The sequence below is a fragment of the Strix uralensis genome, chromosome 6 (assembly GCF_047716275.1).
Source record: "Strix uralensis isolate ZFMK-TIS-50842 chromosome 6, bStrUra1, whole genome shotgun sequence".
Taxonomy (NCBI): domain Eukaryota; kingdom Metazoa; phylum Chordata; class Aves; order Strigiformes; family Strigidae; genus Strix; species Strix uralensis.
In genome coordinates, this window is record NC_133977.1 from 32,188,566 (window position 1) to 32,216,270 (window position 27,705).

General features: G+C 43.6%; 1 protein-coding gene across 1 annotated transcript in view; it reads right to left on the reverse strand.

The window, feature by feature from the left end:
• Positions 1-24,752, reverse strand: part of TFCP2L1 (transcription factor CP2 like 1) — a 38,156-nt gene extending 13,404 nt beyond the window's left edge. The window contains exons 1-7 of the mRNA XM_074873567.1: positions 24,560-24,752; positions 20,087-20,238; positions 5,576-5,652; positions 3,878-3,983; positions 3,501-3,607; positions 2,759-2,911; positions 1,482-1,592 (exon numbers count right to left, since the gene is read on the reverse strand). Coding sequence (XP_074729668.1) covers positions 1,482-1,592; positions 2,759-2,911; positions 3,501-3,607; positions 3,878-3,983; positions 5,576-5,652; positions 20,087-20,238; positions 24,560-24,621 — 768 coding nt within the window. The 5' untranslated portion in view covers positions 24,622-24,752. The remainder of the gene's footprint in view (positions 1-1,481; positions 1,593-2,758; positions 2,912-3,500; positions 3,608-3,877; positions 3,984-5,575; positions 5,653-20,086; positions 20,239-24,559) is intronic.
• Between the last annotated feature and the right edge of the window lie 2,953 nt (positions 24,753-27,705).

Below are 27,705 nucleotides of genomic sequence, written 5' to 3' on the forward strand. Positions count from 1 at the left end.
CTGTAAGTCAGAGCAACGCCAGTAAGTCAACTCAGACTGAAGGCAGCAATGATACAGAAATACCCCTGGTCTCAATTATAAATCCCTAATTAAATCCAGGCAAGAGTGACAAATACGCTCCAGTGGCACTGCTTCAGGTTTATACCAGTGAAAGATTAGAATTTGAACCAGCCTGCTAAAACCTCTGGCTATTAGTTGAAGAGCTTGAGTTATAAATGGGTTTTACATGGAGAAAATTTAAGATACACAGACAGACACAAAGCTACAAAAGCCTTCACAATGTAGGTCAAACTCCATATTCCATTACAGTAGTGTAAAACCAGAGTAACTCAGCTAGAATCGGTGACTTGGTTCTGAATTTAAGCCACTGTAATCAGTAGGAGGTATCTAGCCCTGTGGAACCCCCTCCCATCAAGAGCTCAAGAAAATGCTCTGTAGTATCCTTGTTTGCAATGATAAAAAAAGGCGACAAGGGTAGCTTTGGAGTTTTATCATCTCCACAAATACTAGCAAATATTTTATCATCTCCACAAGCACTAGCAAATATTTAACTCTTTGGCAACCCGTATTTCCCCATGCAACATGTCAAAGTGCATCAGAGCTCATAGGGAGAGTTTGGGATCTGTCAACTCAGTAGAATTAGGTCTCTGTACACAAGAGCCTCGTTAACAACCACCACGCTGAATTAGAAAACATGTTGGTCGCTCCTGGCAACATAAGGAAAATCAAGTGGGAGGGACTGGATCTCACAAACAGGAAGTTTACTAAAATTAAGAAAAACCCCTCATTTTTTAGAAGTCCAGCAAGCCACTTCAAAAAAAAAAAAAACAAGAACTAAATCAAACAACAAGCCATTCCCATAGGGAGATGGAACAGCACTTTTAAATCACTGTCTTGAGTCCTGTTGCTTAGTAATTCTGCAGCCTTGGGTAAGCTTATATATACATCTTAGTAATGGCAGGGAGGGTAGAAACACATACATCTCTACACCAGATGCATCAGAATATAAGACATTCAAGATATTCCTAGAGTACAAGCAACAATCTTCTGAGATCTTGTATGTAACAGTAGCTTCACAGGCACATTCACAGGAAAACATATTAATAATTTAACCAGACAGCCTATTCATCTGTATCTCCAACATGAGCTTTTGCCAGATGGTTCTGAAGAAAATATCTTATACAACTGGCATCTAAGTGCCATGACAAGTGCCCAGGAGCATGGCAGAAGACAGAGAAAACAATTCTTTAAAGCTAGGCTGTTAAGGATTGTTTTATACCCCGAAACATAAGAAATTTTGGCATCTTTTATAAACTTCAACAGTGAGAGACATTTTACAATTTCACTCCATTCTCAATTTCAATCAGATCTGGGCATACATGTCTCAACAAGGCAATCTCCAGGGCTCAGTTAAACTGCATTTTCTCTCAAATCTATCTTCCAACATGCCGAAGTAGTACAACATGTCTAAAACACTTTACCTCTGTGAGAATAGTTGTCTCATAGGAAGGCTGATACTTCTCCTTCTCTTGGGTGGTCTTCTTCTCCATTTTTTCCCTGTCAGTCTTCTGTTTTCTGTCTGCTCCTTTAGGCTATAAGCACAAGCACAAGCTTTCCCTTATGCCAAGCATTACAAGTTTGGAGATAGAGGCCAACAGATTTTTTTCTAATCTGTTCACAAAAGTCTCCTTAAGATTTATGGGAACTATATATATGGAACAAGATGAGATCTGCATTTTCTAGAGAAAAAAATTAGTTAAGCATCTCTACTATTTCTATAACATCCCCCATTAATGCCTATTGCAGTTCCAAAATCGGCTGACCACAGTCCTGAGATTTGCTATCAACTATTTCAGACCATGAGCCCCATGAGTTATGCACCTCAACTGGTATTTGTAACATCTCTCCAGGAACAGGGAAGACACTGCTCACAGCAGCAAAGCTGGAGCAGCAGATCCTTTGAGAAAACAGGCCTACGAAAACCTTCTTGTTAAGTGGCTACAGGTCTGCCATGCCCAGATAAGGAGCTTCAGAGATACTTTTCTCTCTGAATCCTTCTCTCCCCAGGTAGCACAGAATCACAGAATCATCTAGGTTGGAAGGGACCTTGAAGATCATCTACTCCAACCATTAACCCAGCACTGACAGATCCCAACTACACCATATCCCTAAGTGCTATGTCAACCCGCCTCTTGAACACCTCCAGAGATGGGCACTCCACCTCCCTGGGCAGCCCATTCCAATGCCTGACTACCCGTTCTGTAAAGAAATACTTCCTAATATCTAGTCTAAACCTTCCCTGGCGCAACTTGAGGCCATTACCTCTTGTCAAGCATGGAGAAGGAATCTGTTGCAACAAGCAAAGGGCATTTAAAAATTAAAATCTCCAAGACACACTCTCATCGTTCATGAAGGATTGAATCAAAGAAACTGGAGATGCCATAATGTCTTGATTGCCTAGGAGCACCAGAACATAGTGAATACCCTAAATAACCCCATATTTGTATAGTGTTCAAGGCACAATAGACTAGCCTAAGTCTTGGTGCAGCACTTGGGTCATTTGAATTTAACTAGAATTGCTGTGCAGTTCAGTGTTTATATCACTTTGTGTGCAAGAGTCCTGTTTAAGATCTTAAGCATACCCAGTTAAAAGTCTGTTCTTTTACTCCACTATTTACACCTCTCCTACACAATTTAAAAATTGGACATGTTCCTGTGTCTTAATCTAGTTAATGACAAAGCCAAAACTACCTCATACCTTGAACACTTTGATCTGGCAGCTTGCAGAATGCAAGTGTTCTGTATATTCCCCGTTTTCATTCTGCTTAAAGGTGTCGATTTGCACCCGGAAGGGTACCCCTTTCTCTCCTCCATGCTTCCGTGGAGTAAATTCTGTACTGATGCAATGTACCTGGCAAAACAAAAGTTGTGCTCATCTCTGGAGACAGTTGGAAGCTTTGAAAAATCTGAATTTCAGATTTTGCCTGAACATGAAGTTTTGGCTCCTCCCGAGAAACTCAGAGGCAGAAGAGTTAATATGTTTTCATTTGTGTTCCTCAGGACAAAACAATTAGAAGAACAAGCAGCCCGGAAAGAAACAGAGCATCAGGAAAAGTATCCTTTGACTTAAGTAAATCCCACATACAGATTAAAAACAGATAGTTGGCGTTTCAGACAAGGAACACTCATGAAATGGAAAAACAAGCAAAACTAACAGGTTGTGAACAGTTTCCTCCAGACAAAACCCATGCTTAGAAAATAACACCAAATTTTTTCAAGAAGAAAATCCTAGCTATAGCAGGTAGTACTCCAAAGCTAGCAAGTAGCTGGCAAGTTGTTTTAGCAAGTATCCTACAAATTCATTATACGTGATTGTCACTTGAGTTTGTATATTATCATTAGCATCTTTCTCTCTTCATGTCCTGGCTACCATAACTCTCCAGGTCTTTATAAGATATTTCACCACTGTATTTATCACAGAAATATCACTTCTCTCTTACCTGAATGAATGCTGAGGCTCTCTTTGATGGATCCCACAGGAATTCAACAGTATTCAACTGGGTTGGGCTGGCTCTGGGATCCAAGATACCAACTGACAGCGGAATATCTGTAGAAGAAAACCCCTAAAATTTTAAAAATATTAAATTGAAGAAGAGAAAGCATTTCCATACAATTACAAGATGCATGTGAAAAGCCAAGCCACCAATGATATATCTATTTGAGACCTATAGTGCTAGATCTCCTTCCCACCCAAAGACATACAGGATTCTTAAGAGAGTAGGATATAAAAAACCTCAACACACATACAAATTCTCCATACATCATTCAGCATCTTGCTTCCAAACACTGCACAGGAACCATAATGAAATAGTCTCACCTATATCAAGAATGCGGTCCCCAGGCCGACTCCACCTCCAGCCCTCGAGCTGCTGATGCTCTGTGTACTGCAGGCGTCGATCATGGAAAACTACACGAATTATGCTCTGTTAAGAAAAGATAGCAAGATAAACAATGTGATCCAAAAGCCCTTCTCTTGATATGACTTTGGTTTTCCAGTGTAGAAGAAAAAGCTGATCTGTTATGTTTCTCACCCCCATTCATGAGGGGAGTAGAGGGTCCACCTAAGTGGACCATGTTTATCAAATTCCTAAGGGGCCCCTGAGTGAGAGAGCAACACACTTTCCCCTTCACAGAGCATGTTTACACTGCATACTGCAACCCTGTACAGCTTTCTGGGATTTGGTCTGGAAGCATTATAGCAATGTCCACCTAATCTTAGGTGTCACACCATGTAAACATCACTATACTGCCTCCACACCCAAAATGGCTCACATGGGAGAAATATTTGATGTGTCTGTACCATGCCCCAACCCCAGTATATCCCACTCTGATTAGCAAACATGAAAGCCAGCTCATCTGTCCCTGCACCGGTGGAGCTGACAAGCCCAGACACCTTGTCAGTGGGAATTAAACTTGATTCCAGCCATTAACAGCCAGTCATTGGATTTGCCCCAGTGTAGTTAAACAAGTGTAGAATAGGAAAGCTTCTGTAACAGGAGACTTTTCATCTCTGGCCTGCAATGGTGCAGCCATGTCAATAACTGGAGAAAAAAGGCTGGAATAAAGGCAATCCCCAGGGCAGACAAGTACAAAGTACTCTTAACTAATATATTGTTTTTTATATTCAGAGTGCTACACTTGGATGAGTTAATGACCCCTTACATCCCAGTTTCTCAAGTCCATGCTCCTGCTGGGGACTTTCATATCAAATGAGTGAGCAATTTTTGCCAATCAACCTGAGAAAAGCCCAAATCAAACCCTAGCTCCAAGAAGCAAGCCAGCCACAGTGGGAACGCCTGCAAAATTGGAATCCCAATCCACATGCTTCCTAAAATGGGCCAAAAGACAAATAGAGAACTGCCTAAACTCAGACAACATCTGAAATCCAGATTGGAATCCAAATTTTGCAACTAGCCCCACGTCGCAAAAGAAATCCTGAGGCAGAACAGCCAAGAACTGGGGAGAGGAAGGCTTGAAGGTTGGATCCAGAACCAAGGTCTGGACCAAAGTTTTTGAATTTGAACTATTTTGGGAGGGGCGAAACAACAAAAAAATCCCCAAAACCAAACAATCAAGTTCTATATGTTCATAATTATGCTCATTACCAAAGTAAACTGGAACTATGCAGAATCTGCATGGCAGAATGATGTAAACACCAGGGTCCTCTATCTGACACGTAAAAACCCAGGCATGTTGCTGGGGTTAAGAAGGGAGGCAAGTCTGCCTCTCAGCAGTTTTGACCATGTTCACCTCTGAACTTTGGGATTCCCCTGAACCTAATATTCACAGTGAAACTCTGGGGTCTTGATCACAAACAGAATAAAGTTTCCCCTAAAGCCCTGTAAAGCCAAGCTGCATAGTCCCGTGAAACTAGTACTCAACAACTCCATCAGCCCTGCTCCCATTAAAAACAACGGCAAACTATTTTCCATTGTCTCAGTGTGAGCAAGGTCAGGCCCTTCATTAGAGGCTGTATGTAGTAGCAGGAAGAAAAGAAATCTATATTTCTCCTTACCTTTACATATTTTGTGTTTAAATCTTGAAACTCTCCCAATTTCCTATTCTCAAGTAGACGGATTTCATAAGACTGACCTAGAGTTTAAGGAAACATTTCCAAGGTGTTTAATATGTTGTAGCAATGAGAGAGTCATGCTGGCATTTACGTGGCTAATAAAGCATACGTTTGATCAGGGAAAGCTCATTTTTGGTAACATAATGCATTTGCCCCAGTAATCGAGTAGGCACTAAAGCACAGCAGAAATCTGAGGGGAAGGTTTGTCTTTTGGCAACTAAAAGCTCTCAGTTCGGGCATCGATAGTCTGTCTCCCGAGGCTGCTACAGTTTTTGGTCACCCTTCAGAAAGTCACCAAGGTGTTTGAGACAGTTGTCCCCGTGTCACGTAGCTGTAACAGCACTGCCTTTGCCTGTCCCTTCTGCTGAAATTGTGTGAAGAGCTGCTGGCACGACAGGTCTAGGCACTATTCTACAGAGGATAGCAACTCGGGCAAAATCTCGCCTTCTTCAGAGAGCAGTCAGGCCTGTAAGGTGTTTCGGTGAACCAGAAATACAAGATTTGTTCCATAAGACCTTGAATGTGGCTGCCCAGGGCATAAATATTCCATCAGACATGCACGTGGAAGCAGCAATAGGTATTACAGCATGTGCAAGGACCAATTCCAGGAAGGGAATTCATACTCCAGCACCCCACCTCCCTCAGCATGAGGAATTTAGCCAGTTCAGTAGAATTTAGTTAACTAGTTTATGAAATAACATCTCGCTCCAAGGCTGACAGCAGACAAAGGAGACTGGTGTCTCAATACCTTATGCACAAATGGCTAAGGCAGCACAAAAGCTCATTGTATAGGACCAACTCTTTACAATAAACCTACAGCCGGTACAGAGGCAGGACAGTATCATGCAGATTAATGGAGCATATGTATACCTTATAGCTAGTTTTTCTTGTTCATCTTGCTATCCCTCCCTTTTACTGAAAAATGTAGAGGGTTTGACAAGGTAGGCAACACGAAGGAGACCAGTTTGGGTTTTCTGGCTCAACCAGTACCTCTGCAAAACTGGCCCTGCAGAAAACTGCAAAGCAGATATATCTCCCTCTAAGCAGTTGCTACCAGCAGAGACAAAAACTGCTACACTTCTGGATCTAGATCTAGAAATAGAAGACTTATGACAGCAGATGTGTCAGAAAGGCACTGTGTTTCAGGCAGATTCCCTCTTGGGAATCCCAGATCTTATGGTTGTCCGTGTGAGTACAGACTATATCACTACAGCACAGGGATCATTGTGCTTATTCAGCTCGCTGGCAAAAACAAAAAAAAAAATGAAAGAGAAGCCATACTGAAGCTCCAAATGTTTGCACAACACTCCTACTGATGTCAATAGGAGTTCTGCAAACAGGAAATGACCCTTGAATCCAGCAAGTGGCTTAGGGCATGGGGAGAGGAGAGGGGAGAATAAACCTAAACTACATGAAGTACCAAATTAAGCAGTGAAAACATGCATAGAACTTAACCCATCTCCTTGCACTTAAATAAACCAAAATGACAACAGTGACCTTCCTTTGAAGACTGCTGGAGAACAAAAGTGGATTTCATAAACCACAGTCCTGAAACTGAGGTCTTCCACACTTTAACTCAAGCAACTTTCTAATGCTTCTGCGGATACATGTTAATATTGTTCACTTGGCAATTTTTAGAGAGAGCTTCACATCTCCCTGCATAAGCAATACTGTTATATTAGCACAAAAAGATCAGGCTCAGGTTCCCAAAACTGGTTTTCTCTCATAGAATCAATCATAGAATCAGTTAGGTTAGAAAAGACCCTTAAGATCATCAAGTCCAACCATTAACCTAGCACTATCAAGTCCACCACTAATCCATGTCCCTAAGTGCCTCATGTGTTTTACTATGTACCTGTGTATACATGTGTATCTACGTTGTCTGAGGTACTTGGCCACTCAATGGCTCAGTCTGCAGACAGTGATACAGTTCATTGCCTCAAACAAATTTACACAGGCAAGCATCTCTTGCACTTATAGTTCATTCCCAAGTAAATATGAAGCTAATTAATCATTACGGAAAATCAATTTAGGAATTGAGACCATGAGCACCCAAGAGACAGTAAAATACATCTATGACTGTACTCAGATGGGGTAACGGGGACAGAGAAATTAAGTGGCATGAGCTGTACTATAGAGGAAGGCAATGGTAGAACATGAAGCACTGACAGCCCTTCAGCAAGTATCTCAGGAACGAGCAAGTTTTGGGGACACCTTTGTGCACTGATACACTCTTATTCTTTGGTCAGCTTGATTTGCTTATTTGTAGTTCCAATGAGACAAAAGAAAATAATGGGCATAAAAACATCAGCCATGTTCCTTTCAAACTAGCATCAAGCACTCAAAAACTCTTCAGCATGCACCTTCAACCACTTGCATGAGATAGGAACAATACTGCAACCTGACAGAAGCAGGCACTGCACATCTTCTCCTAACAGGTGGGATTCGGCTTGGATGGAGTTAGATTCTGCTCACTGGTAAAAAAGAAACTGTAGCAGAGACAGAGTTAATATTAAATGGAAAGCCAAAGAGGAAATAAAATGCTTTGATGAAAGATATATGGGTCATCTGATGTAAGCCCTGGAACTCAGTTTACGCCATGAAAAACCTCAATCGAAATGGTATTTTATGCTAACTGCTTTCCCCTTGACCTCTGAATGTCTCACTCCAGTTACTACACTGAACTGTTATCAAAACAAGACTGCTTCCAGCCAAGTTTCAGGAAACATGCAGTTTATTTCCCTCTTCGTGGAACTCTGTCAGTGAGAATTTGGTCCTAATTCCTCACAATTCCTTTATATATAAATGTTTTGGTACTGATTCTGAAAAATTAATTCTCCCTACAAATTATTCCAGCAAATTCATTGCTTTGTGGTTAATGACACCCATAATTCATTGGGATAGTATGGACAGCATTCAAATACTTGTACTTTTATAGCACCAAACTGCTTCGATTATATTTTTTTTCTTGAAAAACACCTTCCAAACCTTGTTTATCCTATGTTTTCCACCATCACCACTAGTAAAACTCTGAAATGGTGAATTACAATCTCAGCCCTGTAATTATAACGATTGCAGGGGGAAAAAAAAGCCTTAAAGAATCAAAACTTGGATGCTGGAAAACAAGATCCCTTAGTAAAATAAAGTGACCTAACCTGAAGAAAACTGAACTCCCCCTGGCATCAAAGAGGGCAAAGAAGTCACTCAAGGCTCTGGTACCCTGATCAGCTATGAATCCTGCATCACTGACTCACCAGCATTAGCAGGCATAGACTGACAATTTTTTGCTAAAGTTAAATAAGTAGCAGGTCATTCTTACTCAGGTATCTAAATCTGTAGAGAAATCTGGCTGCAAGTGTGACTAAAAGAAACTGTATTCCCACTTCCCAAGACAGACTGCAACTAGCTACGCCCAAAACATATAGCTGAAATATAGATAGTTCCCCTATACTGTTTTTCCATCTGTCTCAGATAGAAATACAGATTAATACAAGTTAGACTACCATCTTTCTAAGTCAATGCTTGGTGGTAAAGCTGGAGACAGGGTGTCCTGGTTTCAGCTGGGATAAAGATAATTCTTTTTTGTATAAACACAGGGGCAGAGGGTACCAATGCTGAGACTCCGCAAAGATTTGATTGAATAGTCTGACCTTGACCAAGGCAATACCTGGTCCTCAGCTGACAAGGGTTTAACATTCACGGGACTCAGATAGAAAGAAGAGCATGAAAAGGAAACATCTGTGGCAATGGAGAGCAGCGGTGGCAGTTTTAGAGCAGTGTCCTTTTACCAGAATGATATCCAGCATTGCTGAATGTTAGTCTTAAACCCAGTGCTAAAGGCCAGCAACTTGCTGAAACCTTTTTCCTTCCATGCTCTCAACATTGGCCATAGCTGCACCACAGGTTCAAGACAGCTTCAAAGGTAGTGACCAGTCTGGTCTCCGGTCACACTGTAATATTGGACACGTGCATACAACAGCACCTAAAGCATCTCTGTCACTACCTGAAACAAAGAGGACATTTTGCAAGCAAATCCCCAGCATAGCTGGCTGCGCAACCCAGTGCTCCCTTCGCACAGAGCTTGCCACAACCCTTCTTCCTTACCTCAGGCAGAGAACAGAACGGTAATAAGTATTTAGAAAACCACAGTAAATTCCTGAGATGCAATTTGTCTCACAGCTTCACTGAGAGCTTCAGGGCCACCAATAAAAACCTGGGCGGGTGATGATACGCTGTAATTTGTGTTTTGAACAGACATTCCCTGAGCAACAGCAAATTTATGCAATCTCCTCCTAGGCTAGAGTTTGAGCAACTCTGCTTTACAAACAAGAGTAGTATCCAGCAAAGTAGTAACCACCCAGGTCCAGAGAGTTCCTGCTTGGTGATTCATAAAGCAATTGCATCTATCTTAAAGAGGACTTACAGACTGTTTACATTTCATTTTTATTGTCTCTGGTAATTAACACACATTAAATGCGGGCATGACCACTTAGTTTGGGGACAAAAGAACTGAAAGGCAACAATTTGCTATGGATGAAAAATAGTTTAGCTCAACATGGGAACGCTTTCACCTGTTCAAAAGGTACAAGCCGTAACAGCCTAACCGATTTCCATTGCTGGAATTTAGTCAGCCATCAGGAATTTTAGGTGATTTCTGATTATAAAAGATTATCATTATTTCAAGCTCAAAGTTACATTTTGCTCAAAGATTATTTGCTACACAACCACAATATCCTGCTTGCTTTTTTTTTGTTTTGGTGTTAGGTTTCAAGGGCCATTTGCACTACGCATTTTGTGGTTTTCTGCACAATACACCGATACGATACGCTAATTTCCAATTAGGATGCTGATATTCCAGACCAATATGATTTACTTTAGCTAAATAGTCTGCTTGCCTTTCCAGCAATTAATTAAACCCTAACCTTAGACTAAGCAATATCACCAACTAAAGTCTGTGGAAAGAAAAAAAAAAGCCAACTGCGAGTCCTCTTTCTCAGAATGGATCCACACAGCACTAGACAAAACCAGCCTGGAAACTGTTTGATTATTAAGCCAGACTGGTCAATAAAAATTCCATTTAGCAACTTTATATGGACATCCTAAATAGTGCACAGATAAAGGCAAAGGAATGTTGACAGTCAAATGCAGCATGCAGAAGGAGGGGGCAGAAAAAAAAAAAAAAAAAGAAAGCATTTATCCTCCCAAACTGAAGCACATCCAGCAGGCAGGAGGATCACCTTTGAAACAGCCAAATGCAACTATTCAGGGCATCAGGCACACACAAAGATTCCTCTGACAAGAAAGATTAATGAACCCCCAGGGCAAACAGGCAAGAGCAACAGAGCTGGCATCTGAACTCACATGCTTGATTGCCCACACCTTTTTAGACAGACAAAAGCAAAAATAAAACTTAGCATAAGACTTGCTGAAGTGTCCCATGTGCAGACACTCTGCAGGACAAGGAGCAAGGGCAGAATCCTCCCTCCCTGGGCCACAAATGGCAGTGGATATTCTGCAGTTGCTTATTGCAGCCTCATTTGACAAGATGCTGTAGGAGATGTTTATCCAGTGGATATTATGAATTCACCAACTACACAATAGGCCACCCTGAAAGTACCCACTATGCTAGGAACATGGAAATCCTGCAAAGGAGGACCAACTGTGGTTCAGGAAATGTAAAAGGAACACAAGAGTCATCCTAACACTGCAGGCCCATCTTGTCCCACATCTCATCTTCAGTACAGCACCCAGTTATAAGCACCCAGAGATGGAGCAGGGTGAATATAGCCAGCCCTTTCCTGGCCATACCTTCCCAGTTTCTGTGTCCATTTCGTATCCATATCAAGCTGCCCAGTCATGACCAATTCTCACTAACTCTCTTTTGTGTGGTCTCCTCCCAAACTTGTTTGTACTGTGACAAGTACCACCCCAATTTACACGTGCCTTGCTTTAGTATTCACAGTCTTGCCCTTCACCTGCCTCCTGCCTGTTTAACTTTGCACCAAAGCTACCTTAGCTCCACTGTGTTTCAGTACCCATCCAAGTCAAACACTGAGGATGCCTGTCCTACTTTCCACTACCACCGGGGCAGCAAGACTACAGGAACAAAGCAAATCAATTCAACTACTAATTCTACTACCACACCATAGAGCTTCACTGTCATCATGCTTCACTGTCATCATGTCTCTTCCTATGTTTTTCCTCCTTTTACAATCTGCCCTCAACTCGAGGGGGTTTCTTTGTCCCCTTCTTTCTCTTTCCCTACCTCTTTCTTGTGGGAAAACCAAACACATGCCTCGGAGCCAAGTTTGCTGCAAGAAAATTTCAGTGCTCATTTACTATATGAACATTTGGCTGAGCCCTACTCTTCCCAGACTTTTGAAGATGGTCTGTTTTACAGTGGTGACACTTCATAGCTAACAGGCACTAACAGAAACTCCTCATTTACAGTGGTTTCCACTCAAAAGAGAGGGATGTACATTTAATTCCTCTGAGACTACAGCCTAGCTTTGAATCAAGGACACAAAAGCAGCCAGTAGACACAGAAACATTCCCACTGCTAAGTCCACTGTACGCACTTGGGCTTCTCTTGCCTAGACCTCATCCACTTTGTTGGACCCTACCTAGTCTAAGCCACGGTATAAACTTTGATTTTTAATACAAATTAGTCAGTGAAGAAATTAGGGACTTATGATGGAAGGCTGAAGAAGTATCTGCCCTGTGAAAATAATTTCTTCCTGTATTTCCACTTCTCTAGCATGTACTTGAAACACCTAGGACTATCTTAGTCACATCTTCCAGCTCAGAAAACCTCAGCCCCCTCTGTGTAAGTAAAAAACACAGGCTTTTTCTGGTTTCAACCTGTTCTAAGTCAATTTGGACAACAGGTTTTATGGCTCTGTAAGAGTAGGTTTGTGTGTAATATTTACTTGAGTTTCAGATAACTAAGAAGAATGGTCCCAGGCGAGGGTGCTGAAGAGGGATGCAGAAGAGCTGAGTATGACTCCTAACCCTACCCAGCAGCTCCCTCAGATGCCCTCAGGTAAGTCACTTCCTTCACCATGTTTCTCCAGTAAGAAACTGGGAGAAAGCAAGTCCCACTCCCACACGTGGCTGCTCAGTCAGTGCCTACCACAGAGCAGGGGAGAAGATGTGATTGGCAACCACGCCATCAAAGCAGACTGTACCTTTCACACCAGTCACAAATGTGGCACTAAGCTACAAGAGGAATCTCACTGCTCGGGTACTTGCTGTCTAGTTTCAAAAGCACTTAAATGCTTGGTAGTAAGTAAAGGGGAAAAAGAGGTGGTTTTTTCCAGCCTCTTTAGAAAAAAAAAATCATATTATTCCTATAAAAACAGCTAATCATGTCACAACTACATTATTTCTCAAGCTTCTTATCGATACCTAAAATGTGATCTTTTAGGACACTGCAAATTAGAGAGAGCTAACTGGAAAATTTCCACATCACCTCAGATTGGTAGGTACATTGATACAAACATCAAATACTGTAAAATCACAGGCAAAAATTTCACTATCATAATTACAGGAATCTCAAAGTAGATATGAATAATGGGGGAAAGTAGAAGTGTGACATGAAATACAAGAAAAAAATCTTACAGATATTCTCTTACTTCTCACTACAGTCAGAGGAACATCTGAGCTCTTCCTTCCTTCACAGATATTGAAGATTTATGGAAGTGGGAGAAGAAAATGCAGTCTAGGGTCTTCCAGTAGGAGTTGTACACAGGCTACAATCCAGCAAGTTCACAATCCTATTTGAATTTCATCCAGATGTTAGCAACAGAAGAAAGGATTACAGAAAGAATAGAAAACAGCCTCTTGGTTAAAAGACAACTGAGATTCTAGCTTCCTAGGGACAACAGAAGTCAGATGCTCTACTTATGCAGAGGTGCCCTGTCATCTGAAACAAGATTCATAGTGAGCTTAGGGATGGTGTGGTTTGGAGACAGGGTTGTTTATCCTGAGCTGCCAAGTGAAGACAGAGCTGCCAGACATATGGGGAAATTGCTGCTAGCACAATTAATGGCTTCAGCTGAGACACCAAAACCTACTCAGAGCTGTCTTCAAAGTCAAGCAGGAGACAAATTCCTTCTCCAAAGATGAAGAGGTGCACCACAAGAACCAAAACCACCAAGTAGCCAGTCTCAGAAATGGAAAAGACAAACCAGCTTTGTTAGCCGTTTTTTAAGCCCTCCAAACCCAGGAACAGAGTGGAAAGGGGTCAAGGAGCAGTATGGTACCCCATAGTAATCAGGGATGAAGGATGCATAGGTGGGCAGCCACCAGGGAGCACCTGATATTCATAGTCTCAGTGACACAAAGTCATTGTTGTGCCTCTGATCTCAGGCAAGGATGGAGCGCATGTTCAAACAGAAGAGGTCACCAGCAGCAGAGCTCCTTGAAGTACCTAGGGGCTGGTCAGTAATGGCAGCAATTGTTAGGGAAAAAGGCAGTTCTTAGCATGGGACAAAGCAAAAATATCCCCACAAACAGAGCTATAATTAAACCAGAAGTACACTCAAGCAGAGCTGGTCACTCAGCCTTCTCTACACTTCATTTAGGCAAATAAAGAATTGTTCCAGGAAAACTACAAACATTCAGACAGTTGTGACCCCATAAAAACTCAATTACGTAGGAGTTAACGTCAATACAAAACAGCTTTTTTCATTTACCATGCATCCCAGTGTTTAAAACCGGGTTCTCCGGCTGTAGAAGATTAGACAACCGAATTTGAACTTTGGACTTTTTAAGGGAGGCAAAGGTTCTCTTTTGCCTTCTGTTGTAAGTGATTTCACCTCCTACCCAAGCAATTAGCAACTGGCTTCAGAGTGTCCTCTTCAGCTGCTCATTGCCCAGTGCCTTCTCCACCTTTCTTTGGAGGAAAAACCAGAACATGTCTGCAGTGAGCTGAGGCAGAACAACACCCAGATGATTTTAAATGCAGCACAGCTTAAAGTGTACCAGTTTATGCACACGTGTCTTGAACCTGGATATGTGCCTTGCACCTGAGGACTGAAATTTGGGGTGTGACCCAGACTCAAACTAAGTCCATCTTTAGCTTCATGAGGCATCTGTTGCTTATGCACCTCTACAGCAATACTCCCAATATCATCACAGGTCTTCTCAGATGTTAGTGGTTTTCTCTCATGGTTTGGGTTTTTGGCTTGTTTTCTGAACTGTCTAGGACTGGCAATAAAGATGACTTCTGGAAGACACTGTAAAGCAGAGATGGCCAGCCTTCCTAACCCTAACCAGCTGTATACTAAAATCCTCACGTGGCCAAGAACCACAAGTCACATACTGCAGAACTGGAGAGCTGAACAGAGCCCAGGAAAACTTTACAAGCAGGTGACAGCCAGTTACTCTGAAGAACCACTGGGCAACAGGGCTGGATTTATCACACAGCCTGCTCTCAGTGACCCTCTCCCAACAACCTTAACCACCCTCTATTTGGAGTAATTTAGATCTGAGGCTCTGAGCCAACCCAATGCTGGTCATGAAACAAAATCATGACTTGAATAACTCACAGTCCACATGTGGTCTGGCACTACAAGCTGATTCCCTTGGGCAATGACTTTCAGGTTTTTGTGTTTTTTTGGCTTTTTGTTTTTTAAAGGAATGATTTTATTTCCTCACATTTATTAGCATTCAGATCTACTGTACAGTGCTTGTTTCCTCCGCATTCCTCCTAGGGCAATTTCTGGAACCACCTTCATTGCTCTCATTTCTGTCCGTGTTTGAAACTAGTTTGAACCAGCCATGGTCAAACCACACCCCATATGACTGCAGACCATGGAATATGCAACTGCATCAAGCCTTCTTGCTAAAGCAGTGGTTTGTAATATGGTTGCTAGTTGATTGTTTGTCTGAAAATCCCTATCCACAAGAGACACTGAAATAGTGCTAAAAGGCGGGCTAGTTCCAAAAACGTTAGGCGATGTTTGTGCTGCAGACTTCTGGACAGTGTAGCCCTGTTGACAGATGCGATCCCTGACCAAAGGAGCGATGCCAGCAGCAGCTCCTAACGTGAGGACACCACCTTTACCAGTTTCATGGACTGAAGGTGGAGTGGTGTTAAGACACCATACTAATAACTCTCTACTTTGTCCCATCAGATGAGTAATCCTCCTGAGGTCCAGTAAAGATCTCTTAATGTAGAAACTGATCTTAGTTTGCTAATCCTTAGGGCATGTTCAATTTGGGCTAGCAGGGCTCTGGCTCCAGTTTCAAGGAATGTGGGAAGGCAGGGGGGACGAGATCAGGAAAGACAAGTGTAATGAGTCAGTCTTTGGAAACCAAGCTAAGGATTTGACTGTAGTTACTTCATTTACAGGATGGTTCTAGAGCTGCAGCCAGCGAGCACTCACGGTTTCAAACTGGAGCAGACAAGCTTGGGAGCCTGCCACTGCCGAATGTCCCCAAGTCAACTTAACACAACAGTTAAGCTCATTCCCTTATGCTCCCACACAAATGCTTCCCCTGCCCTTGCTGAAAACACCGGTCCTCTCAGCTTCCTCCTTCACCCTTGTGAAGAGCCCAAGCCAAAGATCTTTCTCCTCAATGCCACTGACCATCTCTCTGGGTCTACCCAGCAAGAATCAAGGCTCATGATAACTCATTATGCTCCACAAGCCTGGAGCCCTCTCCCATCCGTCTCATGTTTGTACACAAACACAGCCACTGGACAGCCCTTCTTTCTAGCCCATATGAAAAGCTTTCAGATCTTGCCTGAATCTCTCCACTGGTTCCTCTTATCTCTGCTATGCAACTTGGCCTTCAATTTACTACACAGTTCTTCCAGTTTTCCCCACTCCACAGCTCTGTTAGACCTGACCTTTCTTCTACCCAGTTCTGCACATGGACTATCTCCTGAGCTGGTCCACTCCAACCACCATTGAACCAGTCACATGTGGAGTAAGTGCTTCAGGGCAGGGAGCAGAGCTGCTTCACTGTGACAAAAGGTCAGTAACTGAGTGGTGAAGAGCTCAAGTCAGGAAGCAACATTTGGACAGCAAGTGGCAAAAGTCACCCAGCAAGCAGAAAACCCCAAAGCCAGTCCTTGCAATTTGGGTAACTACACTAAATGTGAATTGCTTTGTTGGAGCTGGGACAGCCACTGTGCCTTTGTATCTGCCCTACTAGGAGCCAGCTATGACTGACACTCCCACCAGCCCAGACAGGGTGGAGGGACATCCATTAATGAAGTTAGCCATTTGCTAAAGTAATCCATCACAAAACTCAAGCATACAAGGAAGAAGGGAAGTTTTATGTAACAGTGTTTGGCCAAACCATGATAAGCACAGAAAGAGGGTAAGGTGCAAGAGGTATCCCTTTGCTTACAGACAGCATAAGGCAATAAAGTGTAGGGAATGGTCTAAATTGTTTCAGGAGATGGCTATGGGACTGCAGTGGGGTCACAGTGCTCTGGAGTCAGCTCTTTGCTGTGCCATGAGTATTGGCTCCAGAGACCTGGGCTGCCTCGAGATCCCCTTGACACACCTCTTCAGGCTCAAACAACACAATTCTATTAATGGGATTAATTTTCTGTCAGAGCCTTCAACTTCCACTTAGCTCCAGCTCAGGCAGGACTACTAAGACCAGTGTGGCAGCACCTGGGTGGGATTCCCTGGCTTGTGTTGAGCAGGTCAAAGCAAAGAGTTGCAGCACCCTCTCTGGTTTTGGAGAAGAGATGGGAAAATACCTACACAACAGGTACCTGCTGGGAAATTATATAGCTCAAGAATCAAAAGTGGTTCCCACAGAGAAGTGATGCTGAAAGGAAAAGAAAATTTGACTTATTTTTTGCTTTTAAATAGACACACCTCCTATTTTTTATTCCAGAAGGTCAATGCATGAGGAACATGCTTCTGGCACAGATGTCATGAAAAAGACCAAATACCCATTTGTGTAAAAATTCCTAAACAGAAACCTCTAAGTGAAATGGGAGGTTACCTGCCAATTCAAGTTGATTCTTTGTCCTGGAATTGCAAGACCAATCCTCATCTCTTTTTAACCCCAGGTTATGTCCTCGCTGATATCCTGCCAACAGCAATTAAGACTCCCCAGCTCTGACCACAGCTGGTTGAAAGGTGTGTCCAGCATCCTCTTCTCCCCATAGCTGTAGATCAATAAACCCACAAGATCCTCACAGCAGCTCACGTCCACATGGGAGCAGACTCCAGTCCCTCTTTCCTAACTGGCACAGGCAAGCGATTTTGGTCAAAGGGACTTAGTATCAAGGTAGACTACATATCAGATGAATTTACTCTCAAGGCCTGCCCTTGCTACCAAGAAGGGTCAATGCTCGGAGCAAGAGTGCAGCCAGTGGTGTGGACTCTGAAGCAACCTGCTGGAGTGGAGCAGAATGACTTTTTAAGAAGGTACATTGCAAGATCTCAAGGTAAAAAAAAAAAAAATCTACATACAGAGAGCCTTGAATTTCAAGAGGTTTTTTTTAAGAAACCCAGAGAGTCTCAGTGCAAGGAAGATGACAAATTTCTTGGGAGCTTAAATAAATGAGGTAAGGATGCTCCTGAGAAGGTGGCAGGCAGATGTGAAGCTCCTGCCAAGAGGAACAGAAAGCAGTAAGCCATTCAAACTGACAGGAGAGGCACCACCTCTTACCATCAATCACCCCAAAGACCCTCTGGGAAAAGGTGCTGTTTCCATCCACTGTAACAAGCCAACAGCACTAAGGAGCACCCACTTCTTCCCCAGCCCCTTCCCAACTCTGCCTCACTGCACAGCTCCTGACAGCCTCACCCCTGCTTCATTCCTCCAGGCCTCTCCAGCCTCATGCTCTCCAGGATGTATTCTGCAAGGAAACATCCCACCTCCCCCCTTGAGGGATGAAAGGCTGATGCAGAAGGTATCCAAGAACTGGTGGTCTACTGAGGAAACAGGTCAGTACTGTGTTAAGATGGAGCAGGAGACAACTCCTTGCAATAGTAAGCAGGAGAAAGCCTAACACAACATGGTCTATCTGCAAAGGCAGTAACAGGCTTACTTTGCATAGGAAAATGTAGACTGCTCTAGTCATACAGTTTTTAAAAAACTCAGTTATTGTGTAAAGAGCTGTCTAACTTTTGCCCTTCTATAAGGTAAAAAAGTAGGCACTGCCTCATGTACGCTAAAACATTTGGCCATCAACTGCTTTTCACAACAGAAAATTTTTTACTCTGAAACAGGAAAGAATTGTGTTTCACAGAAAGATTCATTTCCATCTCACCCTTGATATGCCCCATAGCACCTCCTGGGGTCTGATGTATTTGGATGGATAAACTGGGAAGATACAGTCACAAATCTCAAGTATCTTTGGATTCTGGGAGACAACACAGTGCCAGTTTATGTGACAGAAAGCATCTGGCTCCTTGGGTAGAGTCTGCAGCACTTAGCTGATCTTTCTGTGTGGGCTCCATGGGTCTCTACCAGCTAGCAACACAGATCCAGCAGACAGCTGCACCCGAGGTCAGAGTCCAAGGGAGGTCAGGGCTCTGATTTGCACAAGCATTGAGAGAAACCTAGCCAGAGAGGCACCTGAGTGAGCTTCATGCTCAGTGCACAAAGCTTAAAGAGCTGGGGCAGTGTCCTGAAGCAGGAGAGGATCTCAGTAACAGTGTGCACAGCCTTCAGCTTGTCGCTAGGCTAATGCCCTCGTTTACAACCTGACAGAAAAAAAGTGGAGTAAGTTTTAGCATAATTTGTGCCTGGCGAGGTCTGATCCCCCTGGGACCCGTGCACAGGAGGTGCTGCAAAGTGACAGCCAAATTCCAGCCACAGATGTGTCTGCACAAATTCTGCCAAAGGGGGGAAAAAAGCCTCGAGAAACACACAGTGCTTGTTTATCCAGGAGTAAAAATTATCCTGTGAGGTCAGTTATAGAGGACCTTGATGCACTGAACCCCAGCAACTTGTCAAGTTTGGGACTGAGCAGAGCAGAGCCACATCACCCAGCCAGTGAGAGCAATGTCACACTCTGCCCAGACCAAGGAGCCCTTGGATACCTGCTATCTCATTCTCTGGCAATGCCCACCAGCAGTCCGCGGGGACTTGCGATGTTAAAATCCCTCCCCAACTCAAAATTTTCCAATCTGCTTAATTAATTTGGCCTTTTAAAATTAAGGTAGGAGGCTGCAGTTTAAGTTGTCTGAGATCAAGCCAGTACCTGACCACAGGGAACTGTGCATGCTATAATGCTGCTTTAAGTCAACAGTTAAATCAGTGGTACTTCACTATTTTATAACAGTTGACAATCCTGTATAAATGTGAAAAATTAAATATTCCTCCTTTCCTCCATCCCCCTTCCCCATCTCTATCCCTCTTTTTCCCATCCCGCTGCCCTCCCGGTAAGGCACAAGTATGGGATTAAATCTCTCTCTCATGGATTGTTCCCAGGAAATATGCCCTCCTTCAGTGTAGTACAAACCCTACCTTGGTTGAGGTAGGTCAGGGTTTCTTCATGCAGTTTCACAGCAGGTGATGTGGCTGTGCAGAGAACATACTGAAAGGGTGGCAGTTTGGCATCGTTCTCAGGAGACAGCTGTGGTTCTTCCTGCTTGAAGATCGGCAGTGCAAGAACATCTCTGCAACATACAATTCACACACATTTAGTTACAAAGACTTAATGGAATATCCTAGCCTCAATTTGCAGTTGATTCTCATGGTCTGAGATTACAGAGATGGTCTCTGTTGAAACACCGAGTTATGACAGCTAAAAAAGAAAGAATTTGGTCTGTATAACTTCTGCTTCTAGGATGTCAGCACTGGACCTGAAAGAACACAACATTAGACAAAAAGTATTTCTGAGAATTAATTTATGTTTTTAAATGTAAATCAGATCTACTTTTCAGCTAAGCAGTCTTCCTGATGAGAAAAAAAATTATCAAAAATAGATTCTTCATCCTTGTGGAAGTACATTTGTTTAAGAGTTCTTGGGTTCTTAAATGAAAGCCTTTCAGAAAAAAAAAGGCAAGAAAGAGCACTTTATTTTGATAGCTGAATGTCAGATTAGTAAAATGTCTTCAGGTAGCAGCCAAGGGTTAGGAGCTGACACAGCTCTGGTGTAAAAAGGAGGTACTCAGGTAAATGATGGCATGAACCGCTGGGTTAGTTGACTCATAACATCTCTCTGCACTCTAATAAACCTGGTCCCAAGGAATCACGTAGCTCTTCAGTCAGCATTGGGCTACTTTCATAAATGCACACACAGATGCTCAGGAGCAGCTTCACTAGGACCTGTACACAGTCCCAGTTCTCACTCCTTTACAAAATGTTCATGTCAACCTGCCTGCTGATTTAGTGCCAGACTGATTCCAACCCACACTAATCCCCAAGCAGAACGGGTATTAGCAAGGGTGAAGGCACAACAGAATGATTAGCACAAAATGAGACGTCAGGAATAAGCATCCTTATCTCAGCGTGTCTGATACTGAAGAACCACATTAGCCTTTCCCATGTTGCTAACATTTCTGATCATTGTGTCTGCCTACTTACAACATTAATATCCTTCCAAATTAGGAGGATTATGTTGAACACAGGCAGTTCAGAATAAGAAGTGATTTTCTTTCTTCTCCTCCATTTCCTCCACATGTGTGAGGACTTGAGACTCCCATTACAGAGGCTGCAGTTCTGCTCCTTTCAGTAATCCCATACACAAAAGGCTTGAAGAAAAAACTGTTCAGGAACATGCCAGCATGTACAGGCATGGTCCCTATGGAAAGGGCATTAAGAATTTTTTCCTTGCCTGTTCAGTTAATGATCCACCCTGTGCTCACTCATAGCACCCACAGCCTTGAAGGCTACACAAGTTATGAGTGAAACGGTGCAGCAGTTTATAGCAAAGTGCTGAAGTGCCTGGTTCAAACACAAAACTCCTATTTATGGCAAAATAAAGCCAGAGAACAAACTGTGCCATTTCAGATACAGATAGGAGAGAAAAAAAGCACCGATCTCTGTTTCCATGCTCTCTTCTGACACCACCTCCTCCATATCATCACCCAACTCAAAGGCATCCAGCCCCATTTGCTTACTGGCATTACTGACATAATCACAGCTCTTGCCTAACTGCAGCCATAGAGAGGGTTTTTTTTCCCCCCTTAGCTATGATGATTTACTACAGTAATGAAGTGACAGAAATGCCTGCAGTAAATTTCTGAAATAGATAGTATTGCTCCACACACACTGACGATCTGATACTGCTCCACAGAGTCATCTCACTCACCCCGGATGCCAACATTTGCTCTTAATGCACTTGTCTGGCACAGTGCTATTGGAACGAGTGCTGCTTTACAGATGAGAACATGTCAAAAACTCTGAAGCCTGAAAGCTTCTGCAGTCCTGCAGAAAACAGTGCACAAAATCACACCCAGGTTTAACAGTTAAGGGTGAGGAATTTGTACGACTCATGTGAAACAGTTGAGAAATATAGGCAAGAGGAAGTCAAAATTCAAATATCGTATTTCACATTGGGCTCTTAACACCCCTACACTTGCTGGAACAGCTGTCTGATCGCTGAAGACCATAACCATGGAGGAAACCACGATTTGTTTTCTGGAAAGCTTCAGCATATTAAAGCACTGATGAAGCCACACAGGTTAATCACATTTTTATTCCTACAGCATTTGAACTAATGGCTGGTGGTATCCTTTGCACTGGATCAAGCCCTTATAAAACATTTCACCTTATTAAAAGTGTTTGGAACTTAGAAATGTGAGCAACAGATCAAGGCTTAAAAGAATTTCTAAGTTATAGCTATATAAGTCATCACAATATTTGTTCAGCTCTCTTCACTCAAGAGTTGCAAATGAAGTTTTGGAAAAAGAAAGCTTTTACAGCAGTTCCCATCCTTAAAAAAAAAAAGCAAAAGGGGGGGAACCCTTAAAACTCTCCCAAGTTTCAGCTTTATGTTAAAGTTTTACTAGTTCTGGTCTTAACCAAGTTAGTCCGCTTACCTGGGAAGGGAGAAAGTTATTTGAGAGTTCAGTCAGCTGGCAGAACAGAGAGTAAAATACATACCAGGTTTCCATAAAAATAAATGAAGATTTATGAGGATTTTTCTGTAGTATTGTCTTGCTAGAACTACTGATACCATTGATGTATGGTAGAATTTACACAGATGTCTCAGATGCACACAAAGTGTTTGATCTCTGCAAAGTATGATTGATACAAACTTTTCCTATAGCTACTTCAAGGATTGTACTATTTTAGCTTCCTCTGGGAAGTCGCTACAAATAGGTAAGAAGAGCCTTCAGAAAGGCACAGCTCAACAGAAAAACGCCCCTCTAGAAATTAATGTCTTGACACATTCCCATGGAGAGTGAATTGGCCAGAATTGGAGGTCCCTACAAAAAAAACAAGTGTTTTATTCAACTGACCTTCCCCAAAACACCTGAGGCCATTGCTGCCATAAAACCGGTTTTAGGGCTTTTAGTCCCAGATCAAAAACACCACAGTCACAGCGGCACACACTCACTACAGCTGAACTTTGTTCCTAAAACATGCACAGGTTACCTCCACACTAGCAGCCTTCCTGACAGATCAGGCATCCCTTATCCCCCCAGCTAGAATCAAGCCAGCAAAAATAATCTAATGTGTTTTCTGGCCAGTTAAATGAATTTGAATTGTAGGCTTAAGCCTGACCCAGACTTGGTGATCTTCTAGCACTCATGCTACAAATCCATGGAGTTAATGAAGCAGCCTGAGCACCATAAATGCTCTTTAATGCAGAGAGAGACTGTACACACAAGTACCAATGCTGATGCTCCTCTGCTACTACCATTCTCACTGTCCTAAACTAACCAGGTTTGCAAGCACAAAGCAAGAGAAAACAAGACTTTTGTTGTTAAAACAGACTTACTGGGATAGAGGGAGGAGGTGAAGAAGCAGAGAAGCTGCCAGAAAGCAAGAATCTCATGGTATTGTATCATTTGATAATGAGAGATTATTATTTAGTAAAAAAAAGACCTTTGCAAAAACACTGATAGAGAGCAGAATTGCACATCTCCTTGAAAGGGAAGTATTATCTGTGCTCGAAGTGCTTCGCCAGACAAACTCAGTGTTTTCTCAACAGTGGTTATTTGGGGGTATATTTTGAAAGCAAGGCTCTTGGGCCATAGCCAGGTTCTCCACCGCTGCAATTCAGCAAAATCTCACTTCAGTGGAGCAGCAGCAACTGACACCAGCTGAGAGCTCAGCTTTACATATTCAGAAAAAAAAAAAAATTCATAAGCACCCAGCAGAAAGGAAATTCCCAAAGTTGTCCACTTTGTTGTCTTTTGGAGGGAGGAAATACGGGTTTGTGCTACACATGCTACAGACTATTGTTTAGCAGCCCTTGTGCTTAAATTAGGCACATTTAATTAAACGCAACTGTGTGGAGGCAGGAAAAAGCTGGTTTAGACAAGTTCAGAAAGTGAAATTCTGAGCTTTTTACCCATCGTCCTAAAAAGAAGAGAAAGAAATCCCATCTTAAGAAAACTGGATGCCCTCTTAGTTTGCCAGCAGACGTTTGCCACAGACTTTTGACAGTGCTTTGCAACTGCCGCACCTTCTCGCTTTGAAATGCGCTACCCAAGCCCTTGGGAAGAGAGAAGCCGGCAAAAGCAATAAAGCAAAACTGCGGATCGTCGTCTAACTAGGCGCTAATTAAATAGAAGGAAAAAAAAAAAAAAAAGAAAATAAAGAAAATAAGGGGAGGAAAAAAAGAAAAAAGAGCCCAAGGAGTCAGCAGCGCTAACCCCGGGCGGAGCGGTGGCTCCGCTGGCCGCGGGGTCTCGGCCGGGCGGGGGGCGAGGGGGCGGTTTTGGGGATGGGGGCTGGAGGACACCCGCCCCCCCCCGACCCCCGACCCGAGGCCGGCGGGCACCCCCGCGGCTCTGACGCTGCCCGGGGCGGGCGGGGACTCACCGCAGGTAGCTGCCGGTCGAGTGCTGGTTGTAGTGCTCCGGCTGCGTGTGCCAAAACAGCATCTTGGGGGTGGCGGGCGGGGAGGGGGCCCGGCGCCGGCGCGGTCCCTGGGGCTGGGGGAGGCCGGGCGGCAGGAGGGGGCCAGCCGGGCTGCCCACCCCGAGGCGCGCCGGGGACGGCTACGGCCAACTGGAGCCGCGGCCCCGGCGGCTCCCGGCGCTTTTATGGCTCAGCCCCGGTGGCCGCGGGTTGGCCGGGCCGGGGCGCCGGAGCCTGGCGAGCCCTCCCCCGGCCCGCCCCGCCGCCCCCCGGGGCGCAGGGGCCGGGGCAGCCCCGGGGCGGAGGGACGGGCCCGCCGCGGGCAGGGCGGGAGGCGGCCCCGCCCCGGGAACGGGGCCAGGGGGAGGGACGCGGCGGGCTCCGCCGTGGGTACCGCGCGGCCCCGGGGCGGCTTCAGCGGGGCCCGGGAGCGTGGGGAGACCCCCAGCTCCCCATCGGCTCTGCTGGGACTCGCCGTCCGCCCTCCGCATTGCTCCTGGTTTTTAACAGCCCGCCTGCTCCTCTCGAGCCGTGGGGATGTCCGGGCACCTCCCGCAGCCGGGTGTGAAACCACTGCTCAGGTTCCTCGGAAGTCTCTGGTTTTCTAAGTGAAGGGCGGCTGATTGCTTTAACTCTGCGCTGTCTGCCTCTTACACCAGCCTGTGCTTCACGCTAATGTGAACTTTATGTCAGGGGGCTATTTTCCATGTGGGACAGTAAGAGACAGAGTAATTTGTCAGAGGACATGTTGATAAGAGTCAGGGACTAAACTCACCCCTAACCCATCCAAAACCCTTCTGTCTTTCCTAACCCAACTCCCCTACTCAGTAAGGAGAAATCTGTTTCTTTACCATTTCAAACTGCAGCTCCCAATCCTCACCTCCAAGGCTGTCCATACCCATCACTTTCCTACCCCCCCCCGTCTCAGGGCACCTTTCTGTCCCCATCCATCCTTCCCATGTTTGATAGTTTGGGAAGGGGGAACAAAAGGGTAGAGGGGTTTCCCCATTTGGTGATGTCCTATTGTCTATCCACCAGCAGAAATGGAAACAGATCTTAATTACTTTGAATCATTAAAAATCTTCCAAACAGTTTTGCAGGAGAAGGCTTCCTACCCACAAGCTTCCTGGTCAAATTTCAGCTGAGAAAAAGGCAGTTTACTCAGGGTAGCTGTCAGCATATATTATTATGTACTGCCGTATTTCACAGCTGAGATAGCGGCACTTCACTGTGAGATTAAATTATATTATCCTGCTATGATTATAAAGTATTGATATTGTCATAGCTCCTATAGATCATCATTAGGTCAAGCCAGAGGGAAAACGACTATATATATGTAGTATAACTATAGGCATTGGCAGTTCATCTCCTGATGTATCCTGAGGTGAAGAACAAGGTAACGTGAAGGGTAACTAAGTAGCTTCACAGAGGTACTATAAGTTTTTAAGATTCATCATTTATATCTGCTTGTCTCAGTTTCAGACTAAGAAGTAGCACATATAAATGTGCCTTTAACGTAGTTTCTATTCTCTGTTACTGTGCAGCTAGACAAACACCTGGTTCTTTCAAAGCAAAATGGCTGGAGTTATCTTGTCACTTTTTTATACTCTTAAAAATATTTAGCTCTGCTCACACAACATCTGAGCAGCAACAACAGATCAGACCTTGATTGAGCAAAGTCTATTGGCTCTTTGACAGAGAAACCAGGCAAAGTTCGCTGAGGTGTCCAAGGACTTCTCTAAACAGTAAATATACTTCCACAGTTTGAGCACTTCGCTGCACCAACTGAAGATATATGAAGTCCAGTGTAAGAGTAAATGACCCCACAGTACGGAACAAAGGATCCCATCAAGTCTGGCATGTCAATATTTTCTTTACTATCTTTCTAGAAAGTAAATAAGTTGTAGGGAAAATGACTTTGAAATATTCCCATTTGTTTCCTCTCTGGACTCTTGCTGAATGTAGAAAATAAGGTGAGATCTACTAATTAATTTTACAGAGACTCTGCCAGCAGCCCTGTCCTCTAAATCTTCCTGTCCCTCCCGTCACTTTCTTAGCCAAATTTGATGAAAAAAAAAAAAAAAAAAAAAAAAAAAGACATCTTTGTTCTTTGTCTACCTCTCCTGAAAGAAATCTCAGCCCTCTTCTGGTCTAATTCCTGCTCTTCCCCCCAGCACAGAAGTTTGCATCACAGCATCAAATACCCTGCGCTGATCTTCAAAATCCACCACATCATACAGACCAAGTCCTCATCTGCTTCTGTCTGGGGCTCCCTTGATCACCCAGCGTCCGCTCTTCCTCTTTCCCTAACACAGCCCCTCAGAGAAGAAATCTTGTCCATCGCAGCTTTCTCACCCAAACCTCCCTTTGCTCTCCTACTCTCCCCCAGATGAAAGTAATTTCTTTCCCTCTACTGTGCTGATTGCTCTTCATCTCTCTTTTTAGATGTTTGTTCAATTGGCCACGGTAAAATGCTTTGCTCACATGATTAAAGGGGATTGAGTGAATATTTTGTTTGATGGATTTTTCTACTTGAGGTAATGCTTTGAAAGGACCTCAGGATACTTTTTGAGTGCAAAAGTATTTTAAAAATAAGTATCTTTTCCTGTGGACTTCTGTGCCTGGGCACAAAACTACTGTGCCAGTGAGTTCAAGCTGGCATAAAGAGGAACAATATTTTTAAGCATGTAAGTCCTTTTGATGACAAATACCCCAAAAAACACACACAAAAAAACCCCAAACAAAAAACCTTCAAGCTTTAATATCTCTGCTTTCAGTTTAAGATGCCCCAAAAGTTTGTTCTGCTGCTTCACTGGTCAGTACAATCCCTTTAGCTGAGCACTGAGTGGAAAACATGTATGTCCTTCATCTGCTTTCCTGGAAAGTCAAGAGGTTTAGATCAGCTTCTCAGCACTTAAAGCCAACCAAGTAGACTTTGCACTGAAGTGACCGAGATAGTCACATATTCTGTTCCCTTTCTCCTCTGGAAAAAAAGGTGCTTCCATTAGCCAAGAAGCTAAAGGGATATGAGCGTGGGAGCATTATAACACTGCAGAGATGGCTAAGTAAAAGCTCAGATGGTAAAAGTAATTAAGCACTTAACTCCC